This window comes from Schistocerca piceifrons, chromosome X, assembly GCF_021461385.2.
Source record: "Schistocerca piceifrons isolate TAMUIC-IGC-003096 chromosome X, iqSchPice1.1, whole genome shotgun sequence".
Lineage (NCBI taxonomy): Eukaryota > Metazoa > Arthropoda > Insecta > Orthoptera > Acrididae > Schistocerca > Schistocerca piceifrons.
In genome coordinates, this window is record NC_060149.1 from 633,371,866 (window position 1) to 633,399,351 (window position 27,486).

The 27,486-nt window shown below is 41.3% G+C and overlaps 1 protein-coding gene across 2 annotated transcripts in view; it reads left to right on the top strand.

Annotated features, from left to right (window-relative positions):
• The window catches only part of LOC124722078 (H/ACA ribonucleoprotein complex subunit 1), a 71,716-nt gene that overhangs the window by 15,479 nt on the left and 28,751 nt on the right, over window positions 1-27,486 (top strand). For both annotated transcript variants that reach the window (XM_047247274.1, XM_047247273.1), the window contains exon 3: window positions 9,620-9,699. In XM_047247274.1, coding sequence (XP_047103230.1) covers window positions 9,620-9,699 — 80 coding nt within the window. The remainder of the gene's footprint in view (window positions 1-9,619; window positions 9,700-27,486) is intronic.

Below are 27,486 nucleotides of genomic sequence, written 5' to 3' on the forward strand. Positions count from 1 at the left end.
AGGTGGACAGCTACCGCCCCATTAGCCTCACCAACGTTCTTTGGATGTAGCTCGAACGCATGGTGAGCCGGAGGTTGAGTTGGCTACTTGAGTCTCGAGGCCTTCTGACTCCATCTCGGGGTGGGTTCCGTAAGGCCGCTCTGCCGCCGATAATCTGGTGTGCCTGGAGTCTGCCATCCGTATGGCCTTTGCCTGCCATCAGCATCTGGTCGCTGTCTTTCTTGACATGCGGAAGGCATACGGTACGACATGACGTCATCACATCCTCTCTACACTGCTGAACGGCAGCTGCAGGGCGCTATCTGCGAGGTGCAGTCTTGGGCTGTTGCATATGGCTTCCAGTTTTTGGCTGCCAAGACCTGCGTTATGCATTTCTGCCAGCGATGCACTGTTCACCATGAGCCACAGCTTTATCATGATGGCGAACCTCTTGCTGTGGTGGAGACACATCGGTTTTTGATACCTGGTTGACTTGGCTCCCTCACATTCGGCAGCTTAAACAGATGTGCTGGCGGTATCTTAACGCTCTTCATTGCTTGAGTCACACCAGCTAGGGTGCCGATCGGTCTACCTTTCTATGGCTGTACCAGCCGTTTATTCGGTCCTGTCTAGATTATAGGAGCCTGGCTTACAGTTCAGCATCCCCCTCCGCATTGCGGTTGCTGGACCCCATCCTTCGCAGCGGGATCCAGCTTGCCACTGGAGCTTTCCAGACAACTCCTGTCAACAGCTTACTTGTGGAGGCAGGTGTCCCTCCGTTGCGGTTCCGGTGCCAATAATTACTGGCCGCTTATGCCACACACGTTTGTAGCTTTCCCAGCCATCCCAATTATCGTCTCCTGTTCCCTCAGTCGGTTGTCCATCCTCTGGAACGGCGGCCCCGGTCAGGGTGTACGATCGCAGTTCACGTCAGAGTTATTCTCTCTGGGCTTGAAGTTTTCCCAATTCCACCTCTTTTCCGGGACCCTCTGCGTATACCCCAATGGTGTGTGCCCCGCCCATGCCTTCGGCTATATTTGGCACATGGCCCAAAGGACTCAGTCCCTCCTGAGGACCTTTGCCGCTGCTTTCTTTCAATCCTTGCTGTGTTTCAAGGCTCTGACATTGTCTATACTGACAGTTCGATGCTTGCTGGTCGTGTCAGTTATGCTCTTACTGTAGTGGATCATTATGAACAACACTAATTGCCAGCTGGCTGCAGTGCTTTCACTGCCGAGCTGGTTGCCATCTCTTGCGCCCTAGAGTATATCCGCTCCTGCTCAGGTGAGTCCTTCATTATCTGTAGTGACTCCCTGAGCGGTTCACGAGCTATCGACCAGTGTTTCCCTCGCTCTCGTCCGGTGATGCCTATCCAGGAGTCCCTCCATACTCTTGCCTGTTGCGGCCGTTCTGTGGTCTTTGTGTGGACCCCGGGTCATGTCGGCATCCCAGGAAATGAACGTGTTGACACACTGACCAAACAAGCTGTCAGTGCACCAACCTTGGAGGTTGGCCTTCCAGAGAGTGACCTCAGGTCAGTTTTGCCGCAGAAGGTACTTCTCACCTCGGGTGAAGAATGGCGCACCCTTCCTTCACCCTACAAACTTCGGGTCATCAAGGAGGCTACTGGTGTGTGGCACTCCTCCTTGCGGGTCTCTCATAAGGACTCTGTTTTCCTCTGCTGGCTGTGCATTGGCCACACCTGGATGACACACAACTATTTATTGCGCCACGAGGACCCACATTTATGTCACTGCAGGTCAGCTTTGACAGTGCTCCACATCTTGTTGGACTGCCTGCTTTTAACTCCGCTTTGGCAGACATTTGTGCTGCCTGATACGCTTCCTGCACTTTTATCAGATGACATTGCGATGGGAGATTTAATTTTGAGTTTTACTCGTGCAAGGGGGTTTTATCACTTGATGTAAGTGTTTGTCCTTTTTTTGTGTTGAGTGTGGCCTTTGGCCTACGATTTTAGGCTGGGGTTTTTAGTGCGCTTCTTGGTGGTTGGCTTTTCCTTTTTTGTTTCTATGGTTGGCCAACCACTCAGTGTGATTTTAATTCCTTTTTTCTGGTCTCTGTCTGTGTCTTTCTTGTCCTGTGTTGTCTCTTGTCATCCCCATTGTTTGTTTTTATTCTTTGTGGGTGTTTCAAGTTCATGGAAAAAGGGACCGATGGCCCTAGTAGTCTGGTCCCTTCAATCCCACAAACCAACCTATTAACGAAACTCGACCTTTGCCTCCAAAATACAGGTGCCCCCACCCGTCGTTTCAGTGTGATACATGGCACATACTCGGCCATTGATCTCTTGGTTTGCAGTCCTGGCCTTCTTCCATCTATCCGCTGGAGAGCTCGACGATTACTTGTGTGGTAGTGACCACCTTCCACTCTTCCTCTCCCTACCCCACAGTTCTTCATCTTGACGTTTGGCCAGGTGTACTCTTCCCAAGGCTGACTGGGACACTTTCACCTCCACTACCACCATTGAATCTCTGTTGCATGCCACTATCGATTAGGTGATCCACACCATCATTATCACCACCCTTCCCTGGAGAACCTCTGTGCCCAGGTCCACATACTGATCAAACAACGAAAGCAGGAGTGTTGGGAATGCTTTGTCTCCACGACTGGAACACGAACCTCTCATTCCCAGGTTTGGTCCAAGCTCCGGTGACTTTACTGCTATCAGACCCATGCAGGTGTACCTGGAATTACCACAAATGGAGTTGTATCTGCTGATCCCAATGTAATTGCAAAGTGTCTTCCTGAGCATTATGCTTGCACCTCTGCATCTGAGAATTACCATCCCACCTTTCGTCTCCTTGAACGGTGGGTGGAATGACAACACCTCTCCTTTGCTCCACGCCACCCTGAGCCATATAATGCTCCCTTCAGTGGGTGGGAATTTCTCAGTGACCTTGCCGATTGTCCTGACACATCTCCTGACCCAGACCGCATCCGTTTTCAAATGCTGAAACATCTGTCAGTGGATTCCCAGCACCTCCACCTTGCCATCTTCAACCACATCTGGAGCAATGGCGAATTCCCATTGCAGTGGCGGGAAAGTATCATTGTTCCAGTGCTAAAACCTGGTAGGATCCCACTAGATGTTGATAGCTATTGTCCTATCAGCCTCACCAATGTTCTGTGCAAGCTCCTCGAACGTATTGGGGGCTGGCGGTTATGTTGGCTCTTTGAGACTGGGGGCCTTCTGGTTCTGTCTCAGGGCTGTTTTCACCAAGGACGCTCCTCCATCGACAACTTCGAGCATCTGGAGCCTGCCATTCGATTGGACTTTTCCCAGCGACAGCACCTTATTGCCGTCTTTTTCAACCTGACGGAGGCCTACATTACCACTTGGCGACACCACGTCCTAGCTACTCAGCATGAGTGTGGTCTCTGGGGCCCGCTCCTGATTTTTATACAGAACTTTTTGTCGCTCCACACTTTGAGAGTTAGCATTGGTGCTTCCCACAGTGCATCCATAAACAAGAGAATTGCAGTCCTGCAGGGCTCTGTCCTGGAGTGTCCCACTCATTTTAATTGCTGTCATTGGTCTCGAATTTGCAGTGGGTCGTCAGTATCTCCCCTCCCATATGCTGACGATTTTTGTATTTTCTTCTGCTCCTCTTCTGTTGTTGTGGCTGAACGTTGGCTGCAGGGAGCTATAAGGAAGCCGCAGTCATGGACCCTCACTCACAGCTTTCAGTTTTTGGCCACCAAGACTTGTCATGCACTTCTGTCATCATCATACTGTCCATCCCTATCCCGAACTTTACCTCAATGACCAACTACTAGATGTAGTTTGGACTTACCGCTTTTTGGGACTGGTATTCGACGCCCGCTTTACTTGGCTTCCCCATCTTTTTCAGCTTAAGGACAGGTGCTGATGGCACCTTAATATTATTTGATGCCTGAGCCACACCGACAAAGGTGCTGATCGTCCTACACTGCTGCAGCTATACAAAGCCCTTATACCTTCCCATACTGACTATGGGAGCCTGGTGTATGGTTCAGCATCGCTCTCTGCACTGTGTGTGCTGGACCCTATGCACCACTGTGGAGTTCGGCTCGTGACAGGAGCCTTCTGAATGAGCCCCATGAACAGCCTCCTTGTGGAAGCTGCTGTTCCTCCATTGCTACTCTGGTGGCAACTACTGCTTGAAAATTACACTGTCCACATTCATGGTTCGCCTCACACAGCAGTCCATCTCCTGAAATGGTGGCCCAGAAGCAGGAATACCCTCACTGACTGTGTCTGGTCACTTCTTAATGAACTCGACACTTCCCCCCTACCACATTTCCTGCGGGTCCACGTACGTACGCCTCTGTGGCCCATACCTCAGCCATGGCTTCGGCTGGACCTATTGTGAGGCCCCAAAGGCTCCGCTGGCAATTTATCTCTCTCCTCAGCAAGTTCAAGGACTTAGAAATAGTCTACACAGATGGTTCAATGGTTGACAGTATTGTTGGCTTTGCTTGCTCTCAAGTTGACCATACTGATCAGCGCCCTTTGTCGGATGGTTGCAGTGTTTTCAGTGCAGAGTTGGTAGCCATCTATCTCACCCTTGAGCATATCCGCTTCTGCTCCATTGAGTCCTTCATCATCTGTAGTGACTCCTTAAGCAGCCTACAAGCTCTTGATCAGTGCTTCCCTCGACATCCTTCGGTAATAACTATCCAGGAGTCTCTTTATGCCCTCAGGAACAGTGGATGTTCAGTGACTTTAATTTGGACCCCAGGAACAGGATACCGGGCGATGAACTTGGTGACAGCCTGGCCAAACAGGCTTCTGGTAAACACTCTGTGGATCAGACTGCTGGTGACCAATCTTCGATTGATCTTCTGCCACAAAGTTTTCGCGTTCTGGGATACTGAATCGCGCACTCAAAGTACCCCAAACTAACTCCGCATTATCAAGGAGACAACGAATGTGTGGCAGTCATCCATGCAACCCACTCAGAGGGACTCTGTTGTCCTCTGCGGGTCCGCATTGGCCATACTTAGCTAACACATCGTCATGTCCTCTGTCGCGAGGACCCACATTGGTGTCACTGTGTCTCCTGTGTAACTGTTGTCCAATTCTTCTTGGACTGTCCAGTTTTAGGTGCTCTATGGCGGACTTTTAACCTTCCCAGCACCCTACGTATGGTGTTGGGTGACAACGGCTCAATGGCCGATTTAGTTTTACGTTTAATTTGTGAGGGATGTTTTTATCGTACCATCTGAGAGTGATGTTTTTATCGTACCATCTGAGATTGGGTGTCTTGCCTTCTCTCCCAGGCATCCACCCTCCCTCCCTGTTACCTCATTGTCACTCTTGCTTTGAATTTTGTTTGCCTTGTTGTTCATGTTTTCCTCTATGTGTGTTCTTCTCACCTTGTCTTTTAGCCTGGTGGTTTTAGTATGTTACAGAGTGACTGGATCATCCTTTTTTATCCTTGTGATCAACCAGTGCAAGCCTTCTGCTATCCTGTTGGTTTTACTCTCTTTACTTCCCTCAACGCCTTTGTTTTTAATTGTTTTACCTTGAGACTTGTTTTCTTGAGGAAAAAGGGACTGATGACCCTGTAGTTTGACCCCTCTATACCCCAAACCAACCAACCAACCTTCTGTGCCAGCTTCTGTACCTGAACGTAGAGCAAGAATTTACGCCACCACTGAGCAAGTTACACCTGGAATGCTACAGCAAGTTTGGGAAGAAATTGACTTCTATTGGGATGTGTGCAGGATAACCAACAGAAGCCACATACAACACCTTTAGTCCAAGGTAAAAAAAAACTTGATGTGTTTCCCTACGAAATAACACTAAAAACAGCTCTGTATCTTATTTCAATAAATTTGTATGAATTTTTAAAGTTGTAAAGCCCTTTTTGAAACACCCTGTATATAGATTGTTCCTCTATTTTGTATGATCTGGCAGGATACCAGTTCTTTTACTAAGCATTAATCTCATCTAGGATGTGGTCCACTGTACTCAGGATTTGGCAGTTTAATATTATGTAACTATATGGCTAGATGCCTATCATGTCACTGCAGCCATCAGTTACCCAACGGAGGGAAGTCGAATGTGTTGCCTGACTGTGGTACATGTAAACTTTGTTCTGTGTGTGATTGTATTTTAACTGTTTGGGAATCCTACATTCTGGGAGATAAATCCAGCATTTGCCATAACTTGTGTGGGAAACCATCTAAAAACCACGTTCTGACTGACCAGTGCACCAGCTGTGGACAGTAATCTCGATTCTGATCTTGCTCATGTTCCTCTTGTGCAAGCTGCTGTGCAGCACATTATGCTATATGAGGAGGTTCTCTGGCTGCATACTGCTGTTTCTCCAACAAAAGTTCATCTGTTTATGGTCCTGGAATCAGTTATCCAGGCACGACAGGGGCATAGCAGCGTGTCTGTGATTCTGGAGTCATCAATAAAGGTGTGTAATGTGTCCAGTGATAATGTAGAGAGATACAAAGAAACAGTGCAAAACATTTTTTTATATTGTAGGTTATCTTATACAAATTGTGTATGAACAAAATGCATTTTACAGTAGGTGCCAACTGAATGAGGAAGTACAGTTTTTAAGATATTCAGGAAGATGGACTTAGTTCTGTCCAGTCATTCTGATTAAGGTATTCTCTGGTGTTCATAAATGATTCCTTCAACAAGGCCATGGTCAACCACTTGCCCAATGCTTGTTAACAACATATATTTTGTGCGTCTGTATATTTGAGCTTTTTAGTTTCATTATATTGTGACAACAAATCCTATATCATTATCAGATTATCCCTGGACAAATAAACAAATAAATAAAGCCACAAGTCTCATGCAAAAGTAGATGTTGTGCACTGTCAGTGTAAGAGTCCCCAGCTCTAAAGACCTTTATGGATGTCACTCACTTGTTCCTAGCTCTAGACTTTTATGGACATAAGGCACTTGCTACTTTGTCAAAAACTGACATTCTGAGGCCGTGGCTGTGTACAAAATCCTGGCGCCACCACTCCAAGAAAATTTCATCTCATTTGGGAAAACAAAAAGTGAAAGCTAATGTAAAATGTATCTTAACGTGAACGACCTGTCAGAAGATGAACCTGTCGGTTCGAAACTGGTAATAGTGCTATTTCAATAAATAAATAGCATGATGAAAATTGGCTGAGTGCTGTTATCTCCTCTGTAAGAGTCAACTGATACAAGTCACTTGAGCTAAAAATACTGTTTCTACTTGAACTGAGTTGCCCTAAAATTTAAATTTGTTGTGTGAGACATTAACACGCAGACTAAATATACAGTAGCAGTCTCTTCTGTTGTTTTTGATTTTATCAGCTTCCCAGAAGGTTCTTGTTCATGGTGGGATCAACAGGACATGGTATTGGGATTAGTTTGTGGATGAATCTATTGCATAGATCAGCTGTTCTCAAATGTTTTTGGTGATGGAACCCTATTGAAATACTCAGTATTTTACGGAACCCTAAAATAAGGAAAACCTGAGTTTACATTCATACTCTAATTATAATCATTAAATGAAAATCATACAAAAATAGGTACATTGTGCACTACTGACTTCAACAATATCCAAAACAACGCAAAGTTTAATAAGTCACAGCTGCAAAATACTAACACGAATTCCTTACAGGCGAATGGAAAAACTGGCAGAAGCCGACCTCGGGGAAGATCAGTTTGGATTCCATAGAAATATTGGAACACGTGAGGCAATACTGACCTTACGACTTATCTTAGAAGAAAGATTAAGGAAAGGCACACCTATGTTTCTGGCATTTGTAGACTTAGAGAAAGCTTTTGACAATGTTGACTGGAGTACTCTCTTTCAAATTCTAAAAGTGGCAGGGGTAAAATACAGGGAGCGAAAGGCTATTTACAATTTGTACAGAAACCAGATGGCAGTTGTAAGAGACGAGGGGCATGAAAGAGAAGCAGTGGGTGGGAAAGGAGTGAGACAGGGTTGTAGCCTCTCCCCGATGTTATTCAATCTGTATATTGAGCAAGCAGTAAAGGAAACAAAAGAAAAATTCGGAGTAGGTATTAAAATCCATGAAGAAGAAATAAAAAATTTGAGGTTCACCGATGACATTGTGATTGTGTCAGACACAACAAAGGACTTGGAGGAGCAGTTGAACGGAATGGACAATGTCTTGAAAGGAGGATATAAGATGAACATCAACAAAAGCAAAACGAGGGTAATGGAATGTAGTCGAATTAAGTCAGGTGATGCTGAGGGAATTAGATTAGGGAATGAGACACTTAAAGTAGTAAAGGAGTTTTGCTATTTGGGGAGCAAAATAACTGATGATGGTCGAAGTAGAGAATATATAAAATGTAGACTAGCAATGGCAAGGAAAGCGTTTTTGAAGAAGATAAATTTGTTAACATCGAGTATAGATTTAAGTGTCAGGAAGTCGTTTCTGAAAGTATTTGTATGGAGTGTAGCCATGTATGGAAGTGAAACATGGACGATAAATAGTTTGGACAAGAAGAGAATAGAAGCTTTCGAAATGTGGTGCTACAGAAGAATGCTGAAGATTAGATGGGTAGATCACATAATTAATGAGGAGGCATTGAATAGAATTGGGGAGAAGAGAGTTTGTGGCACAACTTGACAAGAAGAAGGGACCGGTTGGTAGGACATGTTTTGAGGCATCAAGGGATCACAAATTTAGCATTGGAGGGCACCGTGGAGGGTAAAAATCGTAGAGGGAGACCAAGAGATGAATACACTAAGCAGATTTAGAAGGATGTAGGATGCAGTAAGTACTGGAAGATGAAGAAGCTTGCACAAGATAGAGTAGCATAGAGAGCTGCATCAAACCAGTCTCAGGACTGAAGACAACAACAACAACAACAACAACAACATGTTGTTTTATACATTACATTATTACACTATTATGAACTAGGCCATGTTGTTCCTATGCATTCAAAACATATTACTAGATTTTAAATGATTTTCTTCTTTTATGCATTTGTAATCCCTCAGAGGCACACATAGATATAATAATTACTGAACATGCTTATATCCAAACATTTGACAACAACAGGAGGCAATCATCTTAATCCAGTTATTTGAACTTCTCAAGCTTTCTGTTCTACCTGAGTAATTTGGAGTCTCAAAATGAAATGATGTCAAAGCTCCAGCTCCAGAAAATCTACTTTGTAACCAGCACTACCACGCACCCAAGTGGTGGCTGCATATGCCTATATCCATCCTTCTCAAACGGCAGACCTTCTTTGGGAGTACCATGTACACAGTCACTAGCTTAACCGCAAAAACTTGTGTGTACGATGGTCGTGCATGGGCCTTTATGAGATGGTATTTTACAGAACAAAGGAATTGTGGACCTGCATAGAAATAAAAGTATACTAATTGTAGGTCATCACCTATGAGTCTCCTTTAATTTCCTTGTTTGATTATTGCAGTGCCACTCAGTCTCCTGCAACATTTATGTGTATTTTAATCTTAGTTGACTAGCTGCAACATTTATGTGTATTTTAATCTTAGTTGACTAGCTGTGTAATGTAGTATTTTTGTGCATAAGGGATATTGCAAGACATATGTTGATTGCAGAAAAACAATTAGCGGAAGTTTGTAATGGAAAAAAAAAACGTTTAATACAATACATCTACAAATTCCAGGTGGAGGTTTTCGAGGTGGTGCCAGTGGTGGAAATTTTGGTGGTAGACAGAGCTTCCATGATCAAGGCCCCCCTGAGCAGGTAAGGCAGCTCAGTTCAAGAAAAAGATTCAGAAATTTTAATTGGTACTTCAGCTAAAATGTTTAGTAAATACTGTAAAACCAAAAAAGATAACATAGAAGCAAAATACCTTTAGTCACCCTCAAAGTAATCTCCATTTGCCACAGTACCATTTTGTACTATTTCTAAAGCTGCCAGGGAGCTATGAGGGAAGGGTTTCTTTGTCATTTTGAATAAAGTCATTCCACTTATAGGCTGTTAACATATTATTTATTGTGACTGAAATCTCAACATGTGGTCATTGTCATGCATTCTGAAAACAGTCAGTCACCAAATAAAATACACGTAGTTATGAAATTGACAAACATTGAAAAATGAAATTTCAAAGTTACTCAATAACATAAAACTGCCACATGTTGGAACATAGTTCCTAGTTGTGTAAAAGGAAATGCATGTGGTGTGAGCAAAGATGCTAATACACAGAGTTCATGTGCTTATCAAACGTATGCACAGAAAGGAGGAAAGTGACAAATATTTGTTAAATAAAAGCAGTATCAAGATCTTATACTGAGAATGAGAATTAAATTAGGTAACAAGATGAAGTGACTATCAAGTCACAATAATACAATACTCATAAAATTCGAGTATATAAGAGGGTCTTAAATCTCAGATATGGACGAAAGCAGCAGTCCACACATGCAAAATGAGCAAAGTGATAAAATGCAAGTAATATACAAATGTGGGAAAGAAGCAGGTGCTACTTAGTAGTAAGTGTAGCATGGTCTAGAATATTTGCCAGAATTAACACCGCTAAAGTAAACCATATGGAAAAATTCTAGATTGTAAGATGTTCCTGAAGTAGTATAGGAATCTCCTATTTTTAAGCTCAGTCTTATTCAAATTCAAAATGTATTCTGGCTGGTCTCTAAATGCCGTATAAATTTCAATCTGTTTTAAATAATCAAGCTCTTCCTTTTCCAATTCTATGGAGAATTTCTAAAGAGTAGTTTTCAGTGTTATATAACTTGTGTTTAGTCATCTGAATATGATTCACAGATGTAAATCTAAAATTACTAGTTTTACTGTGCTCTCTAGAACAAATGTTACAAATTCTACCATTTTTTTCCTGCATAAAAGTTATTGCATTCTGCAGAGTTAATTTTATAAACCTCCAGACAGCATGTAAGGTTTATTGTGTTCAGTACTGTGACATATAGTCAGACTTAATGTGTAGTCAATTATGCCACCATTTGCATTTGCTTTTACACTGTGAGGAACTATGTTTCTACATATGACAACTTTATTTTGTTGAGTGGGCTGCAACATCCCGCATTAGTGGTTTTGAAATTTTCATTTTTCAGCATTTGTCAATTTTTTAACCATGTGTATTTTATTTGGTGACTGCTTTCAGAATGCTTGACGATGACCATGTGTCGAAATTGCAATCACAATAAATAATATTTTAATGGCTTAAAGCAGAATGACTTCATTAAAAACTTTCATGTAGACTGTAGACCAAGTCATCATCAGAATTCTGGCTTTTTTGTAATCAGTTGAAACATTGACATGCCATGTCCTCAGTTGTCTGTTGAAATGTAGTGCAGTTGTCTGTACACAAGGAGCAAACTGATACCATCAGGGTATGAGTTCTGATGTTTTGCAGAAAAGACCAACCTTGATCACTTGTCAGTGCCTTCTCCACTTGGTTCTATATATGTATTGTCTTGTACTCATTAGTCAGTTGGTGCAGCATGAATTGAAAGTAAATGAAAGTGGACAAATTCATGAACACTGTCCTGGCCAATCCTGAACTTCTCTAATGGCAGTCTCATGCATAGTTTCTCATTATGCGCTGTTATCTTTCATACTAACTTGTTGTTGTTGCTGTTGTTGCACACCAATCTATCAGAAGTTCCATTTCCATTTTGAATGTGTTTGAACCAGTTATTAAATACAGCTTTCAATCCATGCATCTGCACTGTTACCAAATTTGCTGGCATGACAGTGTTTCAAAGTCTGAAAGAGAGTTTGCCATTTACAAGTCCACATCCATAGCTGAATTGTCAGTGTGTCTGACTGCTGTGTGGAGGAGCTGGGATCAAATTTCAGTATTGCCAGCAGAGTTTCCTTGGTTTGAGAATTTGAACAGAGTCCACGCAGCCTCATGATGTCAAATGAGGAGCTAATTGATGGCTTCAAGGTTTCTATAGCGAACAACAACTGGGTCAATCCACATGAAGTGAAGTGGTCCAGTGATGGCTGCGTGACCATTTTTAAATATTTTAATTTTTTGTATGTGATTGCCCTATATTTGAGAAGTTCAAAACAGTTTTTTTTTATAATTTATCTTGCATCTTTACTGGATGGTGGTCATTTTTATTTGTAGGCACGCGACGATTTTTCATTCTGGAGAGATTAGCGAAAATTTGAATATCTCTGCACTGGGTTAAGTTACAACATTGCAATTGACATTATTGTTTTTAAAAAAATTGTCCTCTACAAATTGTCTATTACACAAAATACCCTAAATTCAAAAATAACCAGTCAAAATGACCTCCAAAGTTTGGTATCCAAATTTTCAAAAATCCCTTTTTTAGGCTCAACAGTAACAAACAAGGAGTGATTTATGAGAGTCTATTTTTTTCCTATAGTTAGATATCATACACACAAATTTTTGAAATTTGAAAATTTTTATTATTTGTTAAGTTTGGGGTTTGTTATCTCAGGTGGGACTGAATATAAAAATATGATTTTTGCACAGTTTGTACACCTATATGATAGCAGTGTACTTTAAAAATTTCAACATAGATATCTGACTGTGAACAAAGCTATGAATTTTTTAAGATGAGGAAATTACAACTGATCTTATGGCTGTTGCCTATTTAAATGGTATATTGTTTCATTGTAATAAAATTTAATTGTGACATATGTTTAGTTAACACATTCACCCAATATTCATTTAGTTTATTTATTTTTAATGATGCAATATTAAAGAATAGGAGCTTTCGCTTTTGTTATGTGCTAATAAAAACGCCCATTTACATTTAGGTTTATTGTCAATAAAGAAGTACATTATGGCTGGGTGTGGCATTGTAGAAGTACATTATTGTTGGGTGTGGCATTGTTGTAGTCAGTCTGTTCTGAAACCTCTGTTAGAGTGGATGTACATACTTCATCAAGAGTGTAGAATGTGTTACGTGCTTTGTTCTGTGTGTAATTTGTAATTAATTTTGAGAGATTAACTGGAATGCTTTAACATGGATGAACAGTGCTCTGTTGGACAGATAGCAAGTGAAGTGTGTCACAAAACAGTTTACAGTTCAGTTTCAAAAAACTTGAAAAATGTCAATGACTTTGAAGATGTTAGACAAACTTTGTTTATATTTTGAGTAAGTTCTTCTGTCACATCAGTGTGTGAGCATCATGAGAAGACATATGTTCTGAAGTACAACCACATTTTTGGAAGAAAGTGCTGTGATCCACTTAAAGTTCATAAAAAGCCTATTACTAAAGGTTTGAGGAAAGTAAAAATTGAACATTTGTCCTTGTTATGTGACAGTGAAACAGCTTCCCAAGTGAAACGTAATGCGATTCCTGGAAATTCCCTGTGCCCAAATTGTTATTAAAAATATTTGTTGTGAATCCAGAACCAGAATCGTGTAACCTCCTTAATGACATTTATATTCCTAATAAGGAAGCTGTTAGCATATTGGATTTTGCTTGTTCTATGTTAAATATATCTCCTGCTTCGAAAATAATAAAATTAAGTAGCCGAAAAAGAAAAGCAGCTATTGAAAATAAGGTACAACAAATTTCAGACAAAATAGAAAATACTTGGAATCGTGTTTTAATAATACAGATACCAACATTATTTATAAAGAAGAAGAAAACCTACCACCAGCATCATCTGACACTGAATATTTGAGCTTAATAGAGGGAATAAAAATTAAATGTTCAGTGACATCTAAAGAGGATTAATTTAAAACTTTAAGTTTGCTCCCTGACTCATGGTCAAGAGAAAAAAATAGTTCTTGAATTAAACGTTTCTCATCGTTTGGTTAAACTAATCCGAAAATTAGTGAAAGAGCAAGGCTTTTTTCCACTTTTAGGAAAGAAGAAAGGAGTAGGTGTGGTTGAAGAAACAATTAAAAAGATCCAGCAGTTTTTTTGAAGATGATGAAAACAGTAGAATGTGCCCAGGTTGCAAAGATAGCAAAAGAGTTGTTATAAATGGAGTTAAAGTAACAAAGCAGAAACGACTAGTGCTGTCAAATTTAAATGAACTTTATGTAGCTTTCAAAAATTCTCATCATGATTGCAAAATTGGAAGGTCAAAATATTCTGACCTCCGCCTTAAGTGGTGTATTTTGGTTGGATTCTCAGGGACACATTCCGTGTGTGTTTGTTTATATCATCAAAATGTCAGACTGATGATTGCGGGTGCAAAACTCAGTGATCTTAACTACAAAGAGTTACTAGATTTAATGGTCTGTGACACTAACAGTTATGACTACATGATGAGTTTGTGTAATAAATGCCCTGGTAAGGAAACCATTATTGAATTGTTTCACAAATATGATGAGGAAATGCCAGTTAGTATTACCTTCAAACAGTGTGTCACAGCTGCCAGGGCAGAAATGATAATAGTGGTTAAATATCGCGAAGAGTACCCGTGAATTGATAACTTACAAAAACTCAAAAGTCCCCACTATGTTTCTAAAATCCAAAGTAAGTTTTTGAAGGACAAAAAAAATCAGAACTTCACGAAACTGACTGCATAGTGCTAGCTGATTTTGCAGAAAATTTTACATTTTTGATTCAGGATGCAATACAAGGGTACCACTGGGTCAATGACCAGGCAACAGTGCATCCATTTATTTTCTACTTTAAAAATGAGAAAGATGAAGTTTGCAGTTCTTCAATATGCATTCTGAGTGACTACTTGGAGCACAACACTTTGGCTGTACATGTGTTTCAAAAGTATGTAATAAATTACATAAAAGAAAATTTTCCCAAGGTTGAGAAGCTGATGTACTTTTCAGATGGAAGTGGTTGTCAGTATGAGAACAGAAAGAATGTTTCAAATCTGTGCAACCATAAAGTAGACTTTGGGTTGGAGACTGAATGGCACTTTTTTGCATCTTGCCATGGTAAAAATGCATGTGATGTGGTAGGAGGTACAACAAAATGTGAAGTAAGTATAGGCAGCCTACAAAGACCAACCACAGACCAAATTCTCACAGCACAGGACATGTATGTATTTTGCAAGGATAATATTAAAGGCATTACCTATTTTCTGATCAAGAAAGAAGTGGTTCTGCATATGAAAACAACACTTCAAACCAGATTTGAAAACTGTATAGCAATAAAAGGAACAAGGCATTTCCACAAATTCCTTGGCATTGCTGAAAACTTAGTTCGATGCTATGTAACATCAGAAACTGAAATTTATGGGTATCATTGTGTCAGTAAAATTATGTCTCTGTCTTGAAAGTTGAATGACATAGTGGCATGTGTGTATGTTGGACAGTGGTGGCTTGCAGAGGTTGAAAGAATAATTTTGGAAACCAATGATGTTTTTTAGAATTTTTACCACGCTGCTGGCCCAAGAACATCATTCAAGAAATCTACTAGTGACAAAGTTTGGATACCAATGAAAAATGTTTTAAGGAAACTTTCAGTGCTTGAACTTACCACAGCAACTGGGAGGTCTTATTCTGTATCACAGGAGCTGCCTGAAAAAATAAGTGTTCTTAACATTCACCACCAGGTTTAGAAACAGTCACATCGCGAAGGATGTTAATTGAAAATATTTATTTTAAGTATGTCAAAATAATATAAATGTTAATTTCAGTTATGTTTCCACTTTTTGTATATAATTCAGTACCTTACTTCAATAATAATTGATTATATCCTGCCAATATCACACATGAATAGGCAACAACCATAAGATTAGTTGTAGAGTAATGTGAATTATTTCCTCATTTTCAAAAATTTATGGCTTTGTTCACAGTCAGATATCAGTGTTGAAATTTTTACAGTATGTTGCTATCATATAGGTGTACAAACTGTGTAAAAATCATATTTTTATATTCAGTCCTACCTGAGAACTAACAAAAAACGAAAATTTTCAAATTTCAAAAATTCATAAAAAATTAAGGAAACATTTGTAAGTGTTCTTGCTCTATATGTGGCTAGCAGTGTATGATATCTAACTATAGGAAAAAATAGACTCTCATAAATCACTCCTTGTTTGCTATTTTTGAGCCAAAAAGTGGATTTTTGAAAATTTGGATACCAAACTTTGGAGGTCATTTTGACTGGTTATTTTTGAATTTAGGGTATTTTGTATAATAGACAATGTTGTAGAGGACACTTTTTAAAAACAATCGTGTCAATTGCAATGTTGTAACTTAACCCAGTGCAGAGATATTCATATCTTTGCTAACATCTCTAAACTGAAACATCGTCGCGCACTTACAAACAAAAATGGCCGCCATTCAGTAAAGGTGAAAGATAATTTTTTTAAAAAACTGTTTTGAGCTTCTCAGTTATAGGGTAATCACATATTTAAAAAATTAAAATATTAAAAAATGGTCAAGCAACCAACTTAATTTTATTGGACCACTTCATTTGGATTGACCCAACTGGGAGAGTGGAGTGCTGACCCCATGCACCTCTGTACTGCATCCACGCTCCATATGGAAGAGGTAGACATCACACAATCCTCTGTTCATGATTGCAAAGTAACTTTTTACCTTGCTTGCCATTTATAAAGCACTTATTTCTAATATTATACATGTCTACACATGACTGGCCACGCCAGGTAAATCCGCTTCAATTTAATGGCTGTAGCACTCCTTGAGGTATCTGTACATGTTTCTCCGCGTGCTCCTACACATTTTTACCATTTATAAGTTAGCTAATGTTCAGCTCACTGAAGCTTTTAGTTACATGTTGTACATTAATGTTGGTAATAGCTCATTGTATTTAAAAAATCAGTAACCCAGTACAGGGAAATAGGTTAAAGTAGTCAGCTGGGGTTCAAAAGAAGTGAGATTCAAATTCACAATCCAGTTGCGACCAGTTTTGGGGTGGTGCAGTTGAAAAGGACATGACAAATTTCCTTCTTCACCATTGTCTTATTAGAGCTTGCACTCTAATGACTTCAACTTCCATTTTGTTAAATGTGTATAATAAATAAAAACTCTAGTTAGCTATCTGTCAAAGCTCTGCCTTCAGTAGATTTACTTAACATTTCCTCCCCCCCCCTCCCCCTCGTCCTGCTAAATACAATGACTAGTGTCACTTTAATGGACATTAATGTCAGACAGTTATCATCTCCTAATCCATTCCATTTTGAATTTAGTATGGTATAATACAGTATACTATGTAAGAGGTGATCAAAAAGTTTCGAGTCGAAGACCGTACAGCCCAGAATCAGTTTGACAGTCAGGCATGAGCACTGAGTTAATCATCCCACCAGTGCACCAGGTTGAAGATACCTGATTGTACTATAATAATTTGTTCATCCAAGGGCCACTTTGCAACGATGAGGGCATATCATCCAAATAACAGGAAAAACATGTCAAAATGGGTGTGTAAATCTACAGTGTGAAGAAAAACCTACACAATTTGACTGAACAGTGATTCCTTTCCTACTAATGGTACATAAATGTATATAACAAAATTTTGTCCGAGTAGGAAACTGACTTCGGAGATTGGTAGTGTGACAGACTAGAATCACATGTGTGACAAATATCTTCTTTTATTACAATGTAACAGTGCTACTCAGTTAGCACAGTGTTTACAGTTTTGCATTAGAATACTAGAAATGGAGAGAGAGTTAGTCTGTGTCTAGGTGTTACATTGTTTTTATTTGATTATTTTGTTCTATCCAATATTGACTGTTACACACCCTAACAACTTAAGAATTTTTTAACAGAGAATATAAAAACCATTATTCAATCATGTCAGAAATATTCATGAAGAGCAATAGTCAGTTAAACAAAATTTGAGAGTCATAGGACAGAAATAACTACAAAACTTACATCTGTGCAAATAGTAATAATACCTAATATATTTGGTATGAGAGGCTAGGCGTAAAACATCTGCAACTTGTTGCTGTTGCTTGGTTTTTTTCCCCTCTTCATTCATCAAGTACCTGCACATTGGTAGCCCCCTTACCAGACAGGGATCACACTGTTTGTATCTTAGCTGGAAATTCCCTATGCTAGCTGATGGGTGTGTGTACATCATGCCTGGGGCACAGGGACTCCAGCCAATGGCTTACTGGCCTGGTAACTGTTGCTGTGGCAACTTTAGGGGGAGCCCTTGTTTGGATTGGATGGTACTGTGGCAGAAAATTCGCACATAAAGCAATTTAAACTTTCGTGTGCAGGTGGCCGCATGGCCCCAGCAGTGTTCCCTGAAGCTAAGACATACACAGTGTGACCAAAAGTATCCGAACACCCCAAAAAACATAAGATTTTTATAGTAGGTACATTTTGCTGCCAGGTACTCCATATCAACGACCTCAGTAGTGATTGGACATCGTAAGAGAGCAGAATGGGGCGCTCTGCGGAACTCATGGAGTTCGAACATGGTCAGGTGATTGGGTGTCACTTGTGTCTTATGTCTTTACACGAGATTTCCACACTCCTAAACATCCCTAGGTCCACTGTTTCCGATGTGACAGTGAAGTGGAAACTTGAAGGGACAAGTACAGCACAAAAGCATACAGGCTGACCTCGTCTGTTGACTGACAGTTGAAGAGGGTCATACTGTGTAATAGGCAGACATCTATCCAGACCATCACACAGGAATTCCAAACTGCATCAGGATCCTCTGCAAGTACTATGACAGTTAGGCGGGAGGTGAGAAAACTTGGATTCCATGGTCGAGCAGCTGCTCGTAAGCCATACATCACGCCGTTAAATGCCAAACGAAGCTTCACTTGGTGTAAGGAGCGTAAACACCTTCTCGCTTCCCACTGTTGAAGAGCAATTTGGGGATGGTGATTGCATCTTTCAACACGATCGAGCACCTGTTCATAATGCACGGCCGGAGGTGGAGTGGTTACATGACAATAACATTCCTGTAATGGACTGGCCTGCACGGAGTCCTGACCTGAATCCTGTAGAACACCTTTGGGATGTTTTGGAATGCTGACTTCATGCCAGGGATCTCCTCAGTGCAGCACTCCATGAAGAATGGGCTGCCATTCCCCAAAAAACCTTCCACCAACTGATTTAACATATGCCTGCTAGAGTGGAAGCTGTCATAAAGGCTGTGGGTGGGCCAACACCATGTTGAATTACAGCATTACCGATGGAGGGCACCTTGAACTTGTAAGTCATTTTCAGCCAGGTGTCTGTATACTTTTGATCACATAGTGTATTACATTGTGGAGAGGTATGACCCCAAAATGTTCCCTTCCTTGGTTACGCCATTGGAGGAAAATAGGGCTCAGAGACAAAGTGAAAGAGAACACCCACCAAATACTTGATTGGTTCTAGGTATGGAAGGGGATTCCTATTTCACTACAAAGTCCTTGTTCTTCGTAGAACATCTTGAGGACAGGTTTGAGGAACTGGCAGCGATTTCAGAAATGAAAATAGGCTCGGCACTGCCTAAGACTGCCTCCCTCACTCAGTCATGGGTGCTTCTCACATGCGACAAGCTGGGTCATATTCCCATTGATATAACCCCCCATAAGTCCAAATATGGTACAGGGTAGCATTTTCCACTTAGATCTACTTTTACAGACTGATGACAAGTTGCATGCAAATTTGGAACGATGTGATGTGCATTTTGTCCATTGTGTCCCATGGGGACCAAAAGACATCAGAATGGATACTGACATCTTCATGTTGGCCTTTGAAGGTGACTCATTGCATGAGAAGGTAAGGTTGGTGATGTCTAGTTGTGTTGTCAAGCTGTATATTCCTCCTTTCATGTGGTGCTACAAATGCATGTGATGTGGACACATGTCTTCGCATTGCAACATCAGTCCAATCTGCGCCTGATTGTTGCCATGATTACACACACATGCCCCTCTGCGGGTCCGGGCGTTAGAATAGGCCTGAGGTATCTCTGCCTGTCGTAAGAAGCGACTAAAAGGAGTCTCTCACATTTCGGCCTTTGTGATGGTCACCTGTAGGTTTTGACCTCCATTTTTCAAAATTTTCCTGAAGAGTGAGCCAATTGTGGAAGGGCATCTTACATGGTGCATCGTGTCCATCGTGCATTGAGATCTTTAGCCCACTTTCTGGTCATTGCATTTCAGTCCCTCCCATTCTCCATCTTTTGGGCGAGTACACCTTCCTGGGTGCGTTTTCCACCATGCACTATGCAGTGTTGCGTTCTGCGTCGACGGTGGCCATGGACTTCTTTGCACCTGATATCCAGCATGGTAGCCAGTCCATTGTGGTGGGGCCGCCATGTGCATCTACATCTACATGATTACTCTGCAATTCACATTTAAGAGCTTGGCAGAGGGTTCATCGAACCACAATCATACTATCTCTCTACCATTCCACTCCCGATCAGCGCGCAAGAAAAACGAACGCCTAAACCTTTCTGTTCAAGCTCTTATTTCTCTTATTTTATTTTGATGATCATTCCTACGTATGTAGGTTGGGCTCCACAAAATATTTTTGCATTCGGAAGAGAAAGTTGGCGACTGAAGTTTCGTTAATAGATCTTGCCGCGACGAAAAAGTCTTTGCTTTAATGACTTCCATCCCAACTTGCGTATCATATCTGCCACACTCTCCCCCCTATTACGTCATAATACAAAACGAGCTGCCCTTTTCTTGCACCCTTTCGATGTCCTCCGTCAATCCCACCTGGTAAGGATCCCACACCGCGCAGCAATATTTGAAAAGAGGACGAACGAGTGTAGTGTAAGCTGTCTCTTTAGTGGACTTGTTGCATGTTCAAAGTGTCCTGCCAATGAAACGCAACCTTTGGCTCGCCTTCCCCACAATATTATCTGTGTGGTCTTTCCAACTGAAGTTGTTCGTAATTTTAACACTCAGGTACTTAGTTGAATTGACAGCCTTGAGAATTTCTTTTGGAACTCATGTGGATCGCCTCACACTTTTCATTATTTAGTGTCAACTGCCACCTGCCACACCATACAGCAATCTATTCTAAATCGCTTTGCAACTAATACTGGTCTTCGGATGACCTTACTAGATGGTAAACTACAGCATCATCTGTGAACAACCTAAGAGAACTGCTCAGATTGTCACCCAGGTCATTTATATAGATCAGGAACAGCAGAGGTCCCAGGACGCTTCCCTGGGGAACACCTGATACACTTCAGTTTTACTCGACGATTTGCCGTCTATTACTACGAACTGCGACCTTCCTGACAGGAAATCACGAATCCAGTCACACAACTGAGACGATACCCCATAGGCCCGCAGCTTGATTAGAAGTCGCTTGTGAGGAACGGTGTCAAAAGCTTTCCGGAAATCTAGAAATACGGAATCAACTTGAGATCCTCTGTCAATAGCGGCCATTACTTTGTGCGAATAAAGAGCTAGCTGCATTGCACAAGAACGATGTTTTCTGAAACCATGCTGATTACGTATCAATAGATCGTTCCCTTCAACGTGATTCATAATGTTTGAATACAGTATATGCTCCAAAACCCTGCTGCAAACCGACATCAATGATATAGGTCTGTAGTTCGATGGATTACTCCTACTAGCCTTCTTAAACACTGGTGCGACCTGGGCAATTTTCCAATCTGTAGGCACAGATCTATCGGTGAGTGAGTGGTTGTATATGATTGCTAAGTAGGGAGCTATTGTATCAGAGTAATCTGAAAGGAACCTAATCACTATACAATCTGGACCTGAAGACTTGCCCATATCAAGCGATTTGAGTTGCTTCGCAACCCCTAAGGTATCTACTTCTAAGAAACTCATGCTAGCAGCTGTTTGTGTTTCAAATTCTGGAATATTCCATTCATCTTCCCTGGTGAAGGAATTTCAGAAAACTGCGTTCAGTAACTCCGCTTTAGCGGCACAGTCATCGATCGGTAACAGTACCATCGGCAGCGAAGGTATTGACTGCGTCTTTCCGCCTGTGTACTTTACATACGACCAGAATTTCTTCGGATTTTCTACCAAATTTCGAGACAATGTTTCGTTGTGGAACCTATTAAAGCCATCTCACATTGAAGTCCATGCCAAATTTCGCGCGTCTGTAAATTTTAGCCAATCTTCGGGATTTCGTGTTCTTCTGAACTTTGCATGCTTTTTCTGTTGCCTCTGCAACAGTGTTCGGACCTGTTTTGTGTACCATGGGGGATCAGTTCCTCCTCTTACCAATTTATGAGGTATGAATCTCTCAATTGCTGTTGCTACTATATCTTTGAATTTGAGCCACATCTCATCTACATTTGCATAGTCAGTTCGGAAGGAATGGAGATTGTCTCTTAGGAAGGCTTATAGTGACACTTTATCCACTTTTTTAAATAAAATTATTTTGCGTTTGTTTCTGGTGGATTTGGAAGAAATGGTATTGAGCCTAGCTACAACGACCTTGTGATCACTAATCCTTATATCAGTCATGATGCTCTCTATTAGCTCTGGATTGTTTGTGGCTAAGAGGTCAAGTGTGTTTTCGCAACCATTTACAATTCGCATGGGTTCGTGGACTAACTGCTCGAAATAATTTTCGGAGAAAGCATTTAGGACAATCTCGGAAGATGTTTTCTGCCTACCACCGGCTATGAACAAGTATTTTTGCCAACATATTGAGGGAAGGTTGAAGTCCCCTTCTGATATTCACATGAGAAAGACAGGGCAAAATCATAATTTGATTCTGGTATTCACATAAGAAAGACATGGCAAAATCAATCTGCAAAATGTGAATACCACTGGTTTTTAGTTTATCAATCTCAAATGCTGCAAACTGTATTTGTTTGATACTTATATGGCCTTTAAAGCTTGGCAGGTCTTGTAGTGTGGCTTCAAATTGGTCTACAACGTGCCCTTCCTGGGTAGAAAGTTTTAATCCTTGATCTTTGTTTTCCCAGCCTTTCCAAAAAACTTCATCATCGCTGTTTTCTGGCACAAGCAAAAGTTTGCCATTACAGCAGACTTCACACCTGTTTTGCCAGCAAGCAGAATTGATTTTCATATCACACAGTATTTTTTTTTCCCAGAAAGAGTTTGAATAGCTGTATTGAAAGGCTTTAAGTTGGAAATGAAAGTTCTCGTGTACTCTGCACTTGCACTTATCGGATGGAGTACTTTTCAGAAGTGGAACAGTCTTTGGTTGCAAGATGCAAAATTTGCGGAAACCAATAACAAGATCTGGATTTTCGTCTTTTAAAAACTGAGAACACTTCTTTCAAGAAAATTGTTATGTAGTGTTTGTGTAACTTTTTCTTGATTCCATTCTCCGAGATAGTGATAAGAGTCCTTAATTACCGGGCATGTATATACAATATTGGCCTGAAGTAGAAATCTCTCACTTTTTAATAATCAACTTTGGATTTTGCATGAGAATGATGCACTTCTGTGGTTGGTGGTGACAAATCAGCAAGTTCTGTTAAGCATTCAAAACTGCCTTTTTCTTCCTTGATGATTTGGGCAATGCTCATGTTGTTCTCTGTATGGCTTTTCGCAGTGACTGCTGACATCAGTATGGACCCACAGAGCCTTGTGAGAACGTGCCTTGCTTCTCTATCTTCCTTAATTGCGAGATCCGCTTGTTTTCCTATTTTTGAAAATCTGGGTTTTCATGTTTTAGTCTTTCACGCATCTTTTGCATCTGCCCTGCACTTGTACTAGCTGTCTTTGTTATTGTATATCCCTATAAAGAGAGTAAATATTGTAGCCTTAAATAATAATATAGATGATGATCCAGATGTCATTTTCAAGAAAGTGTCAGCTTCTTTAAAGACAAAGCCTTCAAAACAAAAATAGACTAAAATAATAACAACAGTAAAAAAATTAAATAACAAATGCATAAACACACACAAAGATCTGTACAAAAAAGCGTAACATAAAAAAATCCAGTTATCACATATGGAACACACTTTAATACCCAATGTAACCTATGATAGAAATGTGGTAAAACCATTAAAATTATGGGAGTTTCAGAACATACAACTAGCTTGTAATATAAATAAAAGAAATTAAATTATTGAAGGATATGCACAAGAGGCAAAAAATGTTATTTTCCATCACGAGTGAGACAAAGAAATTCTTAACTAGTTATGGCATAGTTACTGTTCATAATTATAAAAATCACTGAATTGAATACTTGTAAATGTGTTGTCAAGTGCTTGATTTCCACAAAGTATGTGGTACGAATTCCTAAAGATCCTTACTGTCTGCTGACGAAGCCTGCAAAATTGGTCACGTTTTGCTTGTTTCAGAAAATTCTACAGTTAGTCATCTTGATTCAGTACTACCAACTCAAAACTGCAAATTTCACCAAAATTACGTTCAATATGTTGAGTTTAAAGTTTAAAGACACAGTATTGGCACTTTTTTAAAAAGGAAAATGACCTGTTTTCTATGGAATGCTTCATTATCAGCCTGCATTTCACGTCCTCAAACAGCAGATACAGCGACTTCCTTTATCACTTACTACACGTCACCTGGAACCTTATAACCCTCCATTCAGTGAGTGGGAACTCCTCTGTGCCATAGCCCTTTGCCGTGACACGGCTCCAGGCCCAAACTGCATCAACAGCCAAATGCTCAAACATTTATCAGTGGATTGCCAACATCACATTCTTGCTGTTTTCAACTGTTTCTGGAGTAAGGGTGAGTTCGCATCACAGTGGCAATAAAGCTTAATCATCGTAGTACTGAAACAGTGTAAGCATCCCATTGAGATGGGCAGCAATTGCTCAATTAGCCTCACTAATGTTCTCTGCAAGTTGTTTGTAGATGTGTTGAACCAACGACTTTGTTGGTAAGTTGAGTTTGGGGGTATTTTGGCTCTATCCCAGGATGGTTTTCACCAAGGCCAATCTGTTGACAGTTTAGTCTGCCTGGAGTCTGCTATTTGCTAAGGTTTTCTTTGACTTGCATAAGGCTTAGCACCGCGTGGCATCATGACATTCGTGCTACCCTCCATGAGTGGGGTCTCTGGGGTCAACTCCTGCCTTTTATCCAGAACTTCTTGTCTTACCATACTTTCCAGGTTTAAGTTGGTTCTTCCCACAATACACCCCAAGTATGAGAGATCAGGGTTCCACAGAGCTCTGTATTGAGTGTGCCCCTTTTTCTAGTGGCTATCAATTGTCTAGCTGCAACTGTGGGATCTACAGTGTGGGCATTGCGGAACACCGACTGCAGAGTGCTATACGAAAGGCGCAATCCTGTGTTCTTGCCCATGGCTTCCAGTTTTCTGCTGCCAAGACATGTGTCATGCATTTCCGTCACCAGCGTACTGTCCAGCATCAACCAAAACTCTACCTTGAGGACAAAATGTTCAATGTGGTGGAGTCTTATCACTTTTTGGGATTGGCCTATGATGTCCGATTGATGTGACTCCCCTGTCTTCACCAACTTAAGCAGACATGCTGGTCACACCTAAACTCTTTGCTGTCTCAGTAACACCAGATGAGGTGCAGACTGCTCTACACTTTTGTGGGTCTACAAAGCTCTGATTCTGTCGCATCTTGATATGGGAGCCTGGTGTATGGGTCAGCACCACCTTTAGCATTGCGGATGCTGGGCCTGATACATCATTGTGGGAGCTGACTTGAGACAACTGTCTTTCAGACCAGCCCTGTGAACAGCGTATTCGCCGAGCACATTCACTGCTCCCCTAAGCATCTTAACTACCATGTCCTTTTTCCTGGTAGGGATATCTACTTCCTACAACAGATGATAAGGTTTGGCATCATGCTCACAATTTGCATACATATTCTCTGCTCTGAATGCCACCTTTCCTCACTGTCACCTGTTGTCAGGAAGAAATTGCGTGCACACCATCCTCGGAACTGCATCGACCACGTCCTCGGACCAAAAGACTCAATACTCTGTATGGTTTTTTGCAGCATGTTTCTGAATGTCCTTGATGCATTTCCAGGCTTACACATGGTATGCACTGATGGCTTTTCAGTCGACGGACAAACCAGTTTTGCCTACACGCGCAGGATGCAGTGAACTATGCTTCCTGCTGAATGGATGCATTGTATTCACTGCAGAATTGGTGGCCACTGTTTGAGCCCTATATCACCATTGTTCTAACACTGGCAAGTTGATCTTAATCGGCAGTCTTCATGGTGTTGACCAGTGCTGCTCTCGACACCTGTTGATTGTGACTATCCAGGATCTCCTTTGTGGCCATCCTTCACCCTGTATGGTGGACAGTCGATCGCCTTTGTATAAACGCGTGATCACTTTTGGATCCCAAGGAATGAACATACTGACTAGTTGGCCATATTGGCTACCAGGAGATGGGGGTACTGGAACCGGACCTCCAGTTGACTACACTGGCAATTGTTGCAGGCTTGGAATGCGAATTGTTGTGGTGTGCTTTCTCCAAAGAAACTGTTAACCGTAAAGGAGACCATAACCATGTGTCAGTCAGTCTTTGATTCATGCATCTTGCAGAGAATCTTCTGCCCTCTGTCCTCATCACATTGTCCACACTTGGCTGACACATGGCCACATCCTCTGTTATGAAAGTGCATCCCACTGCCAGTGTCGTGCTCATCTCACAGTGGCTTAAATTCTGCTTGACTGGTGTAATTTGGCCATCTTATGGCAAAGCCTTAAACTTGCTGACACGCTACCTCTGGTGTTAGCAGACATTGCCGAAGTGGCTGATTTGGTTTTCTGTGAAAGTGGTTTTTACTTCTTGCTTTGACATAGGGCACATTTGCCTCATCAGCTGCTCTGACCTGAGGGGCCCGTGGCTGCCCTTACTCAGTGATCCAGCTTGGCTCCTGCCCTTCCCATCTTCTTAATTTTTATTATTTGTTTTCATCTGTCACTGATTGACAGACTCCTTGTCATTGTCGCATATTGTGTCCCAGGGCTCTCCAGCTGCTTTCTGGATGGGACAACTGTAGCACCTTCTCCTTTTCCCCTCTCTCACTTCTACTTGCTTCTGTCTCTTGGCTGTCTTGATTCTCAGATACAGTAGAGCCAGTTGGGATTTTCTTGTGTGCATGTCCTCTCTGGTGACTGTTTCCGGCTTGACATACAAAGGATTAAGGGACTGATGACCTCATAGTTCGATCCCCCTAACCCCATCAATCCATTCATCTATTTCCAGTCTCTTGGCTTCACTGCATTGGTCACTACATGACAATCTTCGTGTGACAATGACCTATTTCTGGTGATCTTATCGCTTCCTTGCCATCACCAGGCTTCAAAGAGCCAACTGGCAATTGTATGCCTCTGCTGTTACCTTTGCCCGTGCCACCAGAATTGCTACTCCCCTTTCTACAGGTCTCCTCCACCACATGCTGGTGCTGTGATGGACCAAAGACATTACAGTAGTTGTTCAGGATTGCCGAAGAGTTCTGCTACATTTCAAGCAACATCCATTGCAGACCAACCTAATGACTTTGAAGCAGCTTCGTGCTAGGCCTCACTATCTGATTGAATGCAGGAACCTGTACGTCTCTTCCCTGGGAACACATGTCTCTTCATGCCAGGTATGGGTCGACCTCAGTAGTTTTCTGGGCTGTCAGTGATCATGTTGTTCCTCAAACTGGTCTTTGTACCAATGTGTCGGTTCTTGCTGAACAGCGGCTGCCTTTCTACTGCAAAAACGACAGGCTGAAGACATCATCCTACATTTCACTTCA